Source organism: Podarcis melisellensis (genome assembly GCF_964234715.1).
Source record: "Podarcis melisellensis genome assembly, chromosome: 4".
Taxonomy (NCBI): Eukaryota; Metazoa; Chordata; class Lepidosauria; order Squamata; family Lacertidae; genus Podarcis; species Podarcis melisellensis.
Genome location: NC_138531.1, coordinates 46,474,742 through 46,492,053, shown reverse-complemented (window position 1 = coordinate 46,492,053; position 17,312 = coordinate 46,474,742). Strand labels below are relative to the sequence as shown.

General features: G+C 39.7%; 2 protein-coding genes across 5 annotated transcripts in view; one reads left to right on the top strand and one right to left on the bottom strand.

Annotated features, from left to right (window-relative positions):
• The window catches only part of SRPX (sushi repeat containing protein X-linked), a 71,153-nt gene extending 62,436 nt beyond the window's left edge, over positions 1-8,717 (top strand). Inside the window, exon 11 of the transcript XR_014167861.1 lies at positions 8,706-8,717. The gene's annotated coding sequence lies outside the window, so the exon portion shown is untranslated. The remainder of the gene's footprint in view (positions 1-8,705) is intronic.
• The window catches only part of SYTL5 (synaptotagmin like 5), a 61,924-nt gene that overhangs the window by 27,349 nt on the left and 17,263 nt on the right, over positions 1-17,312 (bottom strand). For 3 of the 4 annotated variants that reach the window (XM_081908973.1, XM_081908976.1, XM_081908975.1), the window contains exons 2-3: positions 12,793-13,139; positions 4,354-4,566 (exon numbers count right to left, since the gene is read on the bottom strand). In XM_081908973.1, the coding sequence (XP_081765099.1) occupies positions 4,354-4,566; positions 12,793-12,911 (332 nt within the window). In that variant the 5' untranslated portion in view covers positions 12,912-13,139. Of the gene's footprint in view, positions 1-4,353; positions 4,567-12,792; positions 13,140-15,111; positions 15,176-17,312 lie in introns of those variants that run through there. The other variant, XM_081908974.1, reaches the window with a different exon arrangement.

Here is a 17,312-nt window from a genome sequence, read left to right as displayed (position 1 = left end):
AAATGGCACAATCTGATCCAATCAATGTAAACAAGTACTCCGATTAACTCCCTCCACCCAAGAAATATATATTGCTTTAGAAAACATTAGCAGAAAATTAAATAAGGAACTGGGCCTACATGATAAGGTCAGACAAGGGTAACATCTCAAAGTATATTTAGCCGAACATTTATATTTAGCCCTTAGAAATCTATTGGCTACAAAACAGGCAGAGGAACCAGAATTAGAGCTCATATTTAATCTCCTTTTAATAATGTATACACATTTCCACAACATGTGATCCCTTATAGATAAATGATGAACTAAAAAAGAAGGAGGAAAAGGACAAAAAGAGCCAAGTTAACAAAACACAAACCTAAGAGAACAGTTCAGTTTTATATAGGCTAGGCATCTAGGTGTTAAGTTCCAGCCAAGCAAAATTTTAAAGGTTCATTCTCTGGTTGTTGCCAATAAGGATTTGTATGGCATTTTTGTTCACAGTCTGTTCCATGCCTCTTCTTCAGTTTGTAAGTCCCAATTCAGTTCCCACCACCTTCTCAAATTTCGTTGAGGACAGAATTAAACCTCTATGAAGATTTATACAAATATGACATTAGACCTTGCCACAGCCACCACTGTGCTTGCCTTCTCCCTCTAGGCCCAATCCACACAACCTCCCAGAAGGCATGGGCAAAGCAATTTGGAGGATGCTGCAATCTTCTGACTCTAGTCATTATTTGCATGCTCAGAGAGGACAGGTGAACAAGATTCATCAGCAAGGAGAAGTTGCAGTGGCAGGGCTGGAAGTGGAGTCCCTACATGTGTGGGGCCTCAGCAGTTGCCAAATGATACAATCTCTAACACCAGTTCTGTCTGGCAGGGAGCGTGGTTGCTCAGTTCCAGGATTGAATGATATTAGTCACAGATACTGCATTAATTTAAAACAAAAGATATACACAAATAGGTTCAAAAGTCAAGGGTATTGCCCTGCCTAGGGAAGGTTAAGCTAACAGAGAATACAAACAAGCCCTTTGATATCAAGATAGACACAGGTAGAATACAAGAAGCTACGGAAAACCGTTCTTACTACCCTTTGAACGTTTCCATTTCCTTCTGCTCACTTTTATTCTGCAAAGAAACCTTTTCAGTTGAACCACAGAGCAGTGTTCCGAAACTTCAATTCCCTTTGATAACCAATGTTTAGACACCTGAGTAAAGTTGCTAACAAACGATCTTATCAAAACTATTAATCTCCAGGATGTTGATTGTCCTGGGAATGTAGCAGCCTTTGTAGTCCAACCATAACAGACTAGCAGCCAGGAGATCAGGTGTGCTCAGGTTTCATTTTGGATACGAGGCATTTTCAGGTATAACTGCTGCCCGTTCTGCACAAGCAAATGCCAAGCAAACTGTTCTATTAGGCAGCTTCCATGACACCTTGGCAAATGTTGTCAGGATGGAGCTTTTGCTTCAGGGTACAGTCAGTGCCTTATTCTGAACTATGTAAGGAACAAAAACGCAAACCTTTTAAAAAGAAGTCCTCGCTTCACAACTCCTACACAGCTTTTCAAGGCACCTCTGCAACTGAAAACCTGCTTTTCTTTTGTTTTTCCTCCATGAGAGAACAATCCCACCCAGAATGGGTTCAACCTACAGAAGAAACTAGAAGAGGTTTGTAGTTTCAAGGTATGCTCAGGTCCATCACTTTTAGTAAGGGCCCAAGCTATAATTCATTCACCAGCTGTGGGCATTACTGAACAAAGATAGTTCCATTCCCCAGTGCTGCCCCGGGGAGCAAAAATAAAGTCTCTTTATCCTTTGAAAAGGGACCCCCTCCCCACTCAGTGCCCTTACTGGAGAGTCTTATATAGGAAGAATAAAGGAGCACTTCATCTCATTTCCCGAAACTTCTATGAGATCGAATAATGGAACTACACCAGAGGGAGAAGGGGACCTTTTGCAAAGGAGTCATCACTCTTTCCCTCTGCTTATGATATCAACAGAAACCTCTTTGCTTTCATGGATTGACCAAGAGGCTGAAACCTCTGCTGTCATGTGGTGCTCAACTGTGCTACCTATATTATTCTTTGATTAATAACTCGCAGAATCCAGGATGTCCATGAACATCATAACAACTTAACACTGCAGAGAAAGAGAAATGTTTGAGCTGTGAAAACTAGAAATACACAATCTATATAGCTGCATTCTGAATCATCATTGCTCCATTCCAATCTACTGCCTAAAACCATATTTATGTCTTGCAGTCTTATTGAATGTGGCAACTGTCTGGTATAATTAGCACTCTCTACCAAATAGAGAGAACCATTCGACTAGAATAGAACCCAAATTTTAATTTGTTTGCAAGCACACAAACCTCCACCCACATCTTAGGCTGCTCCTTTATAATGATGGCAACTCAGGCTGACTGTTCCACTCACTGTCTTCTGTTGGTCTAGAAAATTTACTCAACTTGCTAAAACTGTAGAATAAATGCAAATGTTGAGGTACTCTAACTTCAGTAATAATGTGAATGTATTAGATATGAAACACGTAGCGGTCACCTGCCCTATCCACTTACAATTGCTTTGTGCCAAGCTAAATGGCAGCAGACCTCTGTGTGTTTTAATACTGGAGCTGCCCAATCATGCACACTCAGAAGGTTTATGCTGAGTGCCAAAGGGCTCTCAAAGATAGACCTTTGCAAGGTTACCTCCCTACAGTCTCTCCCTCAAATGAACTGGAAAAAATACTGTGGCATTTTAACTGGATGCTTTTTTAACTGGATCCTCTAATTTCTATGTAATTGTGATAAATCTGGACTTAGAATTCACCGATCTACCACCACCATTCCCATGGCATCCTAACTAGATGTGTGTTCATTACTCCTGTGTGCTGAGGAACTTACAACTTTCTCAATGACAAGAACAGTGATGACAGACACCTATACCTGAGATATGATTGGCTTATAAATTGGGGAAAGGCCATAGCCTGCAGTGCATTGCAGAGGAGAGTGTTACATATACTTTAGAACCCACTCAGTTCATACAGAGGACCGGTAAAGGTCCAATTTGGTCCCTAGGATATGCTGCAGATCTTTCGCAAAGTGCTGAGATTCTGATAGTTAGGAGTTCCTCAGCAATACAGAAAAAGTTCTTCTAAAGCTAGAAACTTACATTTGAAAACTACTGTCACTGAATGCAGGACACTTCATGAATAGAGTTTTAAGAGCATATACCTATACAACTCCCACATAAGCTGTTTAATTGCAGCTGTGTTTAAGGCTTTATGCTGCATTTCACAATCGCCATGCAACTCAGTTAACTTAAAAACAGAACCCTGTGCTTTGCCCTTCACCAGCTAAAATGAAATTATGTGCTGGAAGTGGGAAAGCATTCTAGAAAGACAAGTGTTTATTTTAAATTTTTCATGCATGCAAAGTACAATGGAGACCTGTTCCTTAAGAAAAACTCAGTATTTTCTCTTTCATCTTTCCCTCTTCTGTTAAAAGATGCTTAGGATTCTCCCCACCCCAAACCCATTATTTTGCATTTAATTCCCAGCCTACATTGCTTAGTAAAGTGCTTTGTGATATAATTTTACTGCTGCATGCTCTGAAATTCAGGGAGCTCTTTATTCTCAAGAGCTCCCTAACAAGCAGCTCAATTTGCTCATCACACTCATGTAATTTGTGCTGAATTTGCTTTGACCTTTTTTGTGTGGTCCTGGGCAGCCATTATGCTCTTCTACAAGAGCTACCTCCCTGATTGCTACCATGGCCTACAGCAGGGCCACAATGTCCTTAAAAATGCTAGTTTCCTCAAGCCAATATTTACCAACAATCCTCTCTTCATCTTTCCATGGTGACATTAGGCACAAAAAGGCACTTCCACATGCAAACTATTAAGGAAGCATGAGCTAACCTTTGAAGCAATAATAAGAACCCCAGAAACAAAGACTCACTGCTCCCCTTGGAGCAATTGCAATCTCTCAGTTTAACCTACCCTTACTATGTAAGTATGGTGTTCCCCTTAGCAGAGTGGCAGAATAAGAACAAACATACACACTACACTTTAGTGCAGGGGTGGGGAACTCCCATCAGCCCCAGTCAACATGGTCAATGACAATGGGAATTAAAATCCAGAAACATCTGAAACAACAACAATAGCTGGAGAGGGTGGGTTCAAGTGAAGATACTAGCAGGAGACAACCCTCATTCAGCAGGAGACGCTTTAAGAGTCTCTCTAGCTCAAATTAAGATCAAACATGCCTTTATCAGCCCATCACCTGGATGTTCATACTGCTTGTCAAAGGCATCGTAACTCGAGATCAGAAAATGTGAGTTGACATCCAAGTGTGTCCAAGAACAAAACTTACGCAATCTTATCACACACTGTGCATTTCCAGTTGCCACCAATTCCTACAACACGACATTTGTTGCAAACTCTGAGTCCGCATGCTTGGCAGAGATCTCCTCTATCAAAGATTAAGCCCAAATTCTTTCGACACCGAATGCAGATCCTGCTGTCGTCTTCCTGGTAACGCCGTCCACCTTTCTTTTTGGCTTCCAGTAACTCATTCTTCAGTTTTCTGGAAAGAAACACAACAAACTTAAGTTAAGAAAAGTGGCTTGAAGTATTCACTGCTTTATAAAAACCTAAATTCTAGTGGCTTGTATGTGTGACAGAGCCAGCAAAATAATTTCTGATTACAACTTTGGAATTATTTAGGGCACTGCTTTCCAAACTTTTCATGTTGGTGATACAATTTTTAGATATGCATCATTTCTCAACACAGTAATTCAGTTTTACTAGCAAACCAGAGATTAAACTAACCCCTTTCCAGTCCTGGGAGGAGTGCGGGGAACATTTGCATGACACATCTACACACTGCAGCCAACACAGTAACATGTCACAACACACAGTTTGGAAAGCTCTGGTTTAGGAGTTTTGTTGATGGAGGAATTATTGCTGTTATTGATTTTATATTTTTGTATCTTTATTTTAGATCTTCTTATGATGTATGTGGAAATTGTTTAATTTTGTTGTATACTTTTTGATGTTTTATTTATTGTTTATGACTACTTTTGTTACATTTGCAATTATGTAATTTTTTCATGTTGTACGCTGCCTTGAGCATGATGTATGTATGTATGTATGTATGTACTTTGCTCAGGACTAGACCCAAACATTGTGTGGCTTGAGGTGAAATACAAAACAGCACCCTCCATTCTACGTACGTAAGTAGAACAGACTGGCAATTGAATCTTACTTCAGCACTAGCATTGTGAACAGCATCTAGGCGAACTTAGAGGGTTCATTGCTGCAGCATAGCCTTGCCACCACTCGCCAGCCCTACAATATAAGTCACCTGAGGCAGAAGCCTCACTCTGCCTAATGCTCTTAATCTACTTTTTAAAATATCACATCTACTAAAACAATTTCTGGCTGAAGCAGAAGCAAATTATCCAGAGCACATATATAAAAGGACTCTGAAACACAAGCAGCTTTCACACTTAGTTATGCAGAGATAAATGTCCTACCTTCTCCATCCTTTGGGTGCAATGATACATTGGGAGAAAATATTAACCTTACTCTCTAGTATGGATACCAGGCTGGGATATTAATTCACTTTTATTAGTATCTGCAAGATTCAGTACCTAACCTCAGGCAGTTTCTTATCTCTTGAACTCTGTTCCTAAGATGTAATGATCACAGGATTTTTGTGAGATAAAGATGACTGTTCAATCAATCAATCAATCAATCAATCTCCTTTATTGGCATGAAAAGTACATCATATACACGGATCAGAACACAACACAGTTAATTAACCATAGTAGGAGATGCTTTAGGATAAAACTGTCCCGACATCATGAAGTACAAAGATGGCTCTTAGGACCTATGGTGACGTAATTTCATAGCGACACTCAAAAATCTTGACATTCTCCACAACTTCCAAGTTGGTGGCCAACTTGGCCTCCTGTGGGAGAGAGTTCTGTAGTTTAACTATCCACTGCTTCTAGCCTGTGGGGAATAAAAGCTTTGAAAAGTGATTTGATGGGACAGCAGTATGGAGGAGGGGAAGGTTTAACCTTCCATCCCTTGTGCTGCAGTCCGAGTTTTGTTTCTCCCTTGTCTCTGGCTGCAGACTTAACCACACACACTTTAACAATCTGGTGAAAAGGAAAAGAAGAAAATTAAAGGACAAAGGCTAAAGATAATCCCCAAATGATAACAATCTATCTGGCACTAGGGGAGAAAGGGCATGTTATGAACTATTAAATTAAGTCAGGGTATAAAACAAAAGCTCTAGGTGATGAAATATCAGTGCTTATTAAGAACATGCTGGCCTCGTTTTAATCCAAGCCTTTTGTCAAATTTCTGAAATTAAATGCAATACATTATATTAAGCTCTTCATTACTAAAGCAACAGATTATTAATGAAAATTTTTGTGTGTGTACTTAAGAAAATGAAATGAACAGTCAGCCCTTACAGAGCTGCTCAGCATATAACTGTAGGGCACAATTTATGCTACTATGGTCCCGGTCCTTGCAGTGTAGAGACTACAATTCCAGTCCTCAAAAGAGAGTTTTATTTTCATAAAATAATGAATGTTCTACTGCATCCCTTTCTTCAGCAATCATAATTCACTGGAGCTAAGGGAAGCATCCACTGCTGAATATGAAGGGCATTTAAATATGGACTATATTATCCTGTGATCTAGGACTTCACTAAAATTTGTGCTTACTTTACATTTCTATTTATGTTGCTCATTATTTGCCAGAACATGTTACACAGATAACAATAAAGCCTTTCTGAACATCATGCTCCTCTTGTAAAGGGGTTAAGCCCACATGTGGAAGCAGGACATGACTGATGGGAAGCTCAGTCAAAGGCAATTTGTTCTCTGGCAGCATAGTAGTGGTCCCACCAACACATGCTAAGCATCATGCAAATACATCATGTATATACAACATGGCTGGAAAATGTGCCATAAATTGATTGCCCTAAAGTGAAAGAAAGAGCTCTGTTCAGTTTTGCTCAATGTCTCAATGCATGTTGCATTAATGCATGTTTAGTATGGGTCTTCAGCCTGCTTATTATTATTATTATATGGCTTTAGCTTTGCCAACTTTGCCTCAACACAATTATTCAAAGCTTGCAAAGCCGCAGTAGATCAAAGAGCAAAGTAATTTCTGACTCACAAACCACTTGAAATGAGAAATACTGTATTACATGCATTTTTCTCTTCTAGAGATTGGATAGCCCCAAATGATCAAAATGATTATCTGCTATAAAAATTCATGACACTTACTTCAGAAGGATACGAGTGCAACTCTGCTGGGATAATAATAGAATAATTCTTATTCTGATGTTCTCCACACTCATTTATACAAGTTTCTGTCTGGATCAATCCTTTGCCGTTATTTTGATTCTACCAAATCTGGCAGACCGGCATTATGAAAAAAATGAGATTTTGACTAAACATCAAGAAGAACTTTCTAATGGTAGGAGCTGTTTGACAGTAGAACAGACTCCCTCAGAAGGCTGTGGACTCTCCTTTATTGGAGGTTTTTAAGCAGAGGTTGGATGGCCATCTGTCATGGATGTCCAGAATCCAGATACCTTTGAGACCATGTGCTGGAAACTAACAGGGGAATGGTCATAACCTTCACAGACTGCTCATGAACAACTTCTTATTTCTGAAGGTCCTCTGAATTTTAGGAGAGGTTTGATGGGTGCCATGGGCAGGGAGACATCATGTGATCACAAGTAAGACTTAATATGTCCCACAGCATGTAGCTTTGCAAACGGCACTTTGGATACAAACTTAAGAAATAAAGGCTGGAAATCAGGCAGGTTTTAATGACAAAAGTTTAACAATTTGGGAACTAACTGCCTGCCTGCCTGCCTGCAAAGAGTTATGACAGAAAACTTTCGTGGGTGGCAAAAACTGCCAAAATAAATAAGCTGCATGCCAACTTTTCCTCTTTCTGCTTTCCATTTCTGTGTTCCTATAAAAACTTCCATACCACCCCGCCCCCCCAAAAACAAAAAACTGGGGGAAAACCAGTGCAAAGCTTTATGAATTACCAGATAATGGTCTGAAGGTACTTGTTCTAGGTTCCTCTCGCTAAAGCTAAGCAGATCTTAGCTACCGTATTTTTCGCTCTATAACACGCACCCGACCATAACACGCACATAGTTTTTAGAGGAGGAAAACAAGAAAAAAATATTCTAAATGAAACAGAGGGTGTATGATTTTTGTGGTTCATGCTGTGGCCACAGACATGTGATCTACGGTAAGTTTGGGGTAGCCCAATGCAAAAATCCTGAGGATCCATGTGGATCTATGCTTTGTAACCACGTTTTTGCACCACTGTGGCCCCAGGCAACAGTGGGTGCGTGATTTTTTTGGTGCAAGCTGTAGCCATGGACATGCTATGTGATCTGATAGTGAATTTGGGGTGACCCAGTGCAAAAATCCTGAGGATCCATGTGGATCCGTGCTTTGTAACCAGGCTCTCTGTCCCTCTCTTCTCCCCGCTCAGTGGCTCTTCTCCCGCTTTGCTGTTTCAAAGTGAGCAAAGCGAGCCACGGAGGAGGGAAGGAAGGGGAACCATGGATCCTCTGCTCACGACTGCAGCAGATCCCCCCGCCATCCATAGGCATTCGCTCCATAACACACACAGACATTTCCCCTTACTTTCTAGGAGGAAAAAAGTGAGTGTTGTGGAGCAAAAAATACGGTAACTGTTTTGAAGTTTTTAAAACAACCAAGCGGTATGATTGTTTTAATTAAATAAATAAATCTGGACCTAGCCAAGAACTAGAAGGAATTATTCAGGAGCCCCAGGAACGCAAATGAAAGGCCCTTAGAGAAAGGTAAGGACACAAATGTAGACAAACAAATAAAATGCCCCGCGTCACAATTTCCTTCATTTATGATAAAGCAAGCTCAGACAGCTGCGTTTTATATAAACTTCCTTCCATATTTCCTTGCGGTGTATTCGAGAGTGAATCACTGAACAACTGTGACAATGTGCTCTGATTTCAAAATTGGAGGAATTAAGTGTTCCAAGAGTACAAGAGATGGAGGAGGAGAATGAGTCATCCTATCTCAATCTACCATGAACACATTTTCTAAACAGCCACTATCTAGCTATGTCAAACACTACGGAAAAGGAACACTGTGCGTCAGTAGAATAAGCAGTTATGTGCTGTATAAAAACATCTTTTGCCCAAAACCAGAACTGACTAATTTTTAAGACTAAAATAAATTAAAAGGAATTAAATGCATAAAAGTCTAAGAATACCTGAAAAGCACAATGTTCTGAAGTACCATTACAATGGGTCTTGCATCTTTCCTCCTGCCGTTTGAAGAAAACCTGGGATCTCAATGTTCAGAGGAGACCCTGCATTATGTTTTCCTTAGTATACTTGGAAATGAGTGCAGTAAGTTGAGGTGGTGCTTGAATGTGAAGTGCAGAACTGTGTCCTGAATATACAAATCTTATGCTCAAGGTATATATCAGATTATAGCATATTTTGCATCTTTCCTTATCCTCAGAGGTAGAACAGAAGTTTGAACATGAAACACATGTGCACCAGATCTCAATAATAAATGAAAAGCAGCAGCAGGACCCCAAAAAATTAATTCTTTTTTTTTTAAGGGCTGGGAGACAAAATCAGTATTTTCCTGGCACTACAACCAATGATGCCCATGTCACAGTTGATCTTACCTCTAACGGCAGGGACACTCAGAGGAGAGGATCAGCAGATGACCGCAGCTCATGAGAAGACCTGACATTTTAGACACCCAAATAGAACCCACTGGGTCCTAATGCAAATTTAAATACTAGAGAGTTGAAATGAGAGCTCAATTAACATAGCGTTCACCAGCTACACCTGCAACACTGCTGGAATTTTCAGTCCAGATTCAGCCATGTGGAACATTTGGATATTCAGAAGGTCAGGTAAGCACATATTTACACTGAAGTGGAACTAAGAAATGGGTTATGACTAAGTAGTAATTCCAGGAAAAGCATAGATGGGTTCTACTGTACTCTTAATGGTCCTGGATTCTTAGCCTTTAGGGACCTTTCCTGCTTTTATTTTTTCTAGCTATGTAGTTCTATTGACATTCAACGGTGAATAGTCACTAAGTTCATTCTGCTCTGTTTATTGAACCCTTGTTTCATCTTGCTTACAGCTGATCTTGTTAATGATTGAAGTTGGTGGGGTTAGGAGTGACTAAGTCTATCTAAGAGCAAATTGTTAGTTACCCACTTCCCTGCATTTTGATTTTGAGCTGGACATTTCTCTCTGTGTGCAATCTGATTTGTTGCCTATTATCCTTCTACTCTTCACATGAAATTTGTTTGAATTGGGGATGTGTGTGTAGGTAGATAGATATACCTGGGTGGACAATAAAATTAAATTCAAGCTTACTGTGAAACTTGAAAGCTAGCTCATTGTTTTTTGCAATTTTCACCTGGTCATAATAAAGATATTGGCAGTGTTCATGCATCATGCTAACAGCCAACATGGCGCCCTCCTGTTATTGCTAGCTAACATCATCCTTGACCACTAGCTATGCTGGCTGAGACTTATGGGAGTTGAAGAGCACATTGGATTCCCATCTGCTAAGTCATAGTTGAGCATGGTGTGAATGAGCTGCAGTGAGCCTCTAGCTCCCTTCCTCCCCTCTCCTCTGCTATAGCTGTGAGGGATTCAGAAGCTTTTGCTCCTGTTCTTCCTTAACCACAACCTGTCATGTCACTGGAACTTTGAAATCATTGGTTAAAAGTTGGCTTGTTTCAAAGAAACATTAACCATATATCAGAAGTTCAGCCTACATGACAAGCTGAAGCCAAGCAAAAATGGAGCTGAAAGCTACCAAGCTCCTTCTCAGAGCTGCACCACATTAAGCGGGAGAGGGGGGGCACACCCAAGCTCAAGGCTCACCAAGTCACATTCTTGTCATGCTACATGTGCAGAGGAGGGCAATCAACATGATCAAGTGTCTGGAAACCAAGCCTTAGGAGGAATAGTTTAGGGAGCTGGATATGCTTAGCCTGGCATAGAGGAGACTGAGAAGAGATATGATAGCCATCTTCAAATATCTAAATGGCTGTCACATGGAAGATGGAGCAAGCTTGTTTTCTCCTTCTCTGGGGGCTAGGACCCGAACTAATGGCTTCAAGTTACAAGAAAGGAGATTCTGACTAAGCATCATGAGGAACTTTCTGACAGTAGGAGCTGTTAAACAGTCAAATGATCTTCCTCAGAAGGTGGTGGACTCTCCCCTTCATTGGAGGTTTTTAAGCAGAGGTTGGATGGCCATCTGTCATGGATGCTTTAGTTGAGATTCCTGCATTGCAGGAGCTTGGACTAAATGATCCTCAGGATCCCTTCTAGCTATGGTTCTATGACATTCCATTGTGCTACATTCTCTGTCTGAACAGCGGCCACCTTGCTATATTGCCGGCATGACAGCAATTACATTGGTTTCATTTAGGCCTTTTTAATTTTTATCACACAATGGCAGTTTCATGCTAGCCATTCTTAAATTTAAAAAGATTTTAGGTTAAGGGTCAGAGAGTGAGGATGTTAACATGGATAGCATGCTACATAGACTACAGAAACTGCACATAAAACTGCAGTGTGATGGTTAATAAGCTAAACCTTTCCAAGTGGAGGATAAAGATTAGTCAACATGGCCTCATAAAACATTACAGAGCAAGGCAATCATCTTAGCCTATAGTCAATTTAACCTATAAGTCAACAACAGATGCATGCTATTTATGAACAAAAGTAGAGATGGACATATCAGAATCTACTGAAAGATCTCTACATGCTACAGTAGTAGATCGGAAATGGTTTCTTTATTATTATTATTGGGGGGGGTGTTGCAAGATGAATGATACCACCTGTTATATTTTATAGACAGCAATAACAAACCACAATATACTAACATGCAAATGCGGAAAGTAAATACAGGCGGCAATCATTTTGAGCAGGGGTTCCATTCCTGGCCCCCTACACATTGGTGAAGTGTACATAAGCCCACCCCACCCCATTACGCCACGCCATATCCCTGTTCTGCCCTCTTCCAGGTCCTAAAGGATCCATGCATCAACAGTCATGCATTAATTGGACATGTGCAAAATGGTCGCCGCCTGTACTGACCAGCTTTAAGATCAGCAAGGGTTTCTGATGTTCAGCTGTCTTAACAATAGCAACAAAAAGCTTTCCTTTCTAAATCAGGTTGCTGAAAAGGAACTATTGAGGAAGAAACCAAGAATGGATTTTTGTGTGAAAGAGAACTCATGAGGACAGTTCTGCTACTGATCACAAATTCTGAGCATGTGCTCAGAGGTACCCTGGATTGTACACATAGCACTGTGTGAAAATTCTGTCAGGGCAGGGGTTTCTGCTTGTGTAACAGAATGTTCTCCTGCTCTCCTTCCCATGCTAACCCTAACTCTGCTCTAGTGGCTCAACCCTCTGGAAAAGATTTCAGAAGGGCACTGAGTGCATGCAAAGGGAGAAGTAGTCCCATTGCTCAACCAAAATTCCTTCTTAGCTTTAGTCTGCTCACCTGAGCCACTATTTTGAGCCTGGCTGTGGTTGGTGGACCTCAGGGTTGTAGTAAAAAACAAAGTAGATTCCACAAGTCTGGTGTCTTCCCAACCCTGAACTACACTGTAACCATGAGCTAACTGGATGACAACAACAACATATGCACAAATATCTAAACTGAACTCCAGTATACAGAAGTTTAAATACCTCAGAAGAAAGTTTCACAATTACCTGATTCTTTTATCTTCAATTTTTTTCAAATACTCGTCTCTCTTCAGCACCCCCAGTATCATTTCCCTCTCATGTTCCAGTAAAAATGACAGATTGATAATCTCCAAGTTTTTTGACATGTTGCTTCGATTGTATTATTTTATAATTTATGTAGTATCAAGGGCATGAATTGTGATATAAAGTTTAAAGGCACATCATTGCAAACAACCAAAAGTTACAAAGTCCAGCTTAGTGACTTGAGTGTCCATTGCAGCTTTGCTGGAACTTCTGAACATGCTGTGGGTCTTCATAAATTATCCTCAGGTTAATCGTTTCCCACCAAAGCTGGTTATTTCGATTCTTTGTACCTGGAAACGAAAGTGAAAATAAGATACTTGACATAATCAGTGTGTTGCATGAGCAGCTGAAATCAAACTGTGGTTTGCTGTCTTCAAGACAATACCAAATACCTAAGTGCTGATACATTCACAACATTCATTGTAGACATCTGTGACTCTGACTGTCCCACTGGTATTAAAGTACATCCATGGAAGCAGCAAGAACAAGCCCTGATTTTACCAACTGAATAAACTGGAGACGGCTCACACTGCTTGTGTTGAACAGTCAGTTCCCAAACCCAAAATCAGCCAGACTATGTGGCGAGTTCAATTTGCCTAACAACTGAAAGAATGGAAACAGTTATCTGATTGCTCCACCACATGGCCAAAATAATTTTCTGAGGATATATTCATACTAGTTGCTAGTTTGCAATAAATGTAGATTTAGCCACATAATGGAGAATCATGACTAATCTGTCATTTGGCAGGCAACTACTAATATGTACTTCTAAGATTCAAAAGAGTATTTACAATTTTCTTTCACTAAAAATATAATCTTACTCAGTTGTTTTAAACTGTTTTTAATATTGTGTTTTAATGTTGCAACCTGCCCTGGGACCTTAAGAGTGAAGAGCAGGTAACAAATAAACTCTCCATCCCATTTTCCTTTCTTGTTTCTCAGTTGGTACCATTAATTCTGAGGTAAATACAAGAGAGAAGGCAAGGGAGATCAATACTATCAAACAGAAAATACTTCTTTTAGATCTTTATTCACTTTTTCTTCTTAATCAATATACAACAGATCTCCAGGAGCAAGGGTGCTATTTTTAGGGTACATGTGAAGTGTTAAGTGGGTGATTCTTTAACAGATTTGTAGACTAGGTAAAGCAAATGATCAATTATTACTTGTCATACTCATTTTTGTCATGTGTGAGCATGGTCCATGATAAATGGTTCATTATTGCGTAAACCATTCTTGGCTTGTCAGTTTGCACACTAAATTGATGGTGTATTGAACAGAGATATTTCCATCTGTGAAACAACCATGTTGTGCTGTTTATTAATACACTGAATAATTTTTAGTTTTTGCTTCCTTAGATATAAGCAGGGATTCTCCAAGAGTAGAACAGGCAAGGAAGAACAGTCTGACTTCTGGTCAACAAAAGCATTAATAAACTGCCTCAGTATGCACTGCGTACATAATCAATCATATTTATAAAAACTGCCCCCTTGTTGAAGTCTCTGTCTACACTATGATTCCAGTTTATTGCTAGAGGAAAAGCCAACATACCAGTTTAAGTGTCACAGGTAAAACAGAAGTAATTTTACTGTGCTCAGTTCAAATTAGTGATAAAATCCCAAAAATAGTCTTGCTGTGAAAGGACAACAAATTAGGATCATTCCTGATCTACATTTATATCATTTAATTGGGAATAACATTTAATCGGAAAGTATTCTAATATTTTTTTCACCAAACCTTTATTAGGTATTACGAATATAGGCCATCATAAAACATCCGTACATAAAATTTTAAAATATATATAAATAAACAGCCATGTAAAAATATGTAATAATGAGGATTTTCATTGGCATTTCTTCTCACTAAATAGTGCCATTCACCACTCTGAGAGATACTACTGATAAAAACTCATCCACCCTTGCAGTTACTTCCAGGTTAATGTCAGTCAGGCAGAATCTGGTATTTTCATTGTGCCGTGATGTATTCTAATCAGCCAACTATGCTATAACAATGCGATACTTTAAGATGGTATCAGAGAAACTATAACCTTAAAATAGCCCAGCTTCATTCACTGAGACATCAGGAAATAAAACAAAACAGGCAGCAAACTTCCTGTTCAGTTAAAGAAGTCTACTGTTATGAGAAGAATTCTTATAAAACATTTTTCATAAGTCTTATTTTGCTGGACAGTATGACAAGAGCTACTGAGTGTTTAAAATGAGAATAAATCTTCAAATGGCGTTGTAAATACATAGGTCTTACCGTATCCAGAGTGCTAACAGCTGAAGTACTTCTGGTCAACTTACAGAGGACTACTGCAGTGGACTCTTTACAAAACTAGAAAAACCAGCTGTTCTTCCACCAGCAATCTGTTTGCACAAAGAACACACCCAGCAGCGTGATGCAATATTTGCCACCAGCGCCTGGTTATCAAAAGTACAAGGAACTACCTGCAGCCCCAACCTAATGAATTTTCAAAGGAAGGAATGAAAGTCTCCCATCTTTTTAGAACCATCTTCATCAAACAACAAAGTGAAAAACTGTCATGTCAGTCATTCAAGGAGAATTACTAACTACCATTTATAATGCCCAGTCATACAGATGTAACTGATTTCTTTGAAAATGTAAAAAGTGGTTAGGTCTAGGAAGCTCCTCTATACCAAGTCAGGCCATTCCATCCATCTAGCTTACTGTTTCCTTCAGTGACAGGCAGACAGGAGTGTTTCCCAGTCCTACCAACAGACTGAACTTGGGACCTTCTGCATGCAAAACATGCTCTGCTCCTGAGCTATGGCTCTAAGGTCTGGACTAGCCAGATCACCAGATGGAATGCCACTGCATTAGTACTGCACAGTGGGTACAACAGAACACCACAGGTGTTGTTCCACTAATGGAAGGCACCCATCAACAAAATGAGGAAGTGTGTGTGTGTGTGTGTGTGTGTGTGTGTGTGTGTGTGTGATTATCTCCTCTGCAAAATCTACTGAATTTGAGGAGGCTCAATGAAGTTGAAAGGGAGAGGATACATTGGCAAAAACTGCCTCACTCCCTATTCCACTGATGGATGTTGTCTATAAGCAGAGCGACACTTGCTAAATGCCACTCTTCTATTTTATTTTTTAAAAAACCAACAGATCACTTTTATGAGGGGGAAAAAGCACACACATAAAGACAGTGAAACAAACAAAAAAATGAACCCCCTAATTTAATAACACGCTGTGAGGCAAGAGAGGCACTTTACTATGTTAGGACAAACCATCAAAAACTGGAGTTCAAACTAGCAATGTTTCCTGTTTTGTAATGCATATATGACTATTTCATTCACACCAGATAGTATTTTTTTTACAAGTGGGGCATATAAGGAACATTTTAAAAATCTGATAGATTCCTCAGCGCTCTGGGAAATTTCCCAGTGGTTAGAAATGGCAAACCTCCTGAGGCTCCTAGTCTTATTGTGCAATGGCGACACAATGGACCATCCATAGGATCGATTCAGAGCACCCTCTCTTGACACTGTACAGCCTGCAACATGCCCTGGTAGTCAACAAAACAGAGGAATATGCAACAAGCTGGATTATGGCTGCAGCGTGAATAGCATTAAGAGTTATTGGAATGCCAAACACACACTCCTTAGCTCTGCAAGTGGAGCCTTCATTATACTAAAATGGCCAACAGCATGGCTTTTAAATATATCAAAACATGTTGCGGGACTGTGGTATTATGCACACTTACTTCAGAGTATACCCTTTTGAACTGAATAGGACTTCCTTCCAAATAAATGAGCTTATGATCAACTGAACAATGTTCAATGTAACTAACTGGAATAACCTTACATAAATCAATAAACAGTTCATGTCACTGCTGGATCACAACAAATAAAAAGTAACCTTTTTGTATGAACATATTGATGTTCAGGCTGTCAGGTGGAGACAGTGTCTTGATACCCTGACAATGTTTAATTATCAAATACTGCAAAACATTTTTTAATGGCTAGACGTGTTGGCATGGTAAAGAGTTGAAGTAAGAAAGTAACATTACCTTTACCTTACCATACTACAAAAAAGCCCATCATTAAACAAACGCCACAATCTTGCTAGCATTCCTATTATTTCATCTCCTGAAGTTACATATCTGCAGTAAATACACAGCACCCAAAGGACACTTGTTGGCACATTCATTGCTCAAGTAAAAACAGAAGCTAGAAGCCACTCTTTCATTTTTTTTTTGGAATTATGCCAGCTTCCCTGGCACGCTGTCTTGGATTCTGTTAGATCAAAGCCTGTGCTTCCAAGCTGTACCAAATTTATAAAACAGAAGTGTAAAGCAGTAGCACATATGTATTAAAATACTAATACTCAGGCTAAAACACTTAATGCCTGAAGATTTTTTTAAAAGCCAATTGAGCTGATAAATACCAGTTAGCTTTAGAAATACAGTATTAGCCCCAGTTCCAGAAAAGGCAG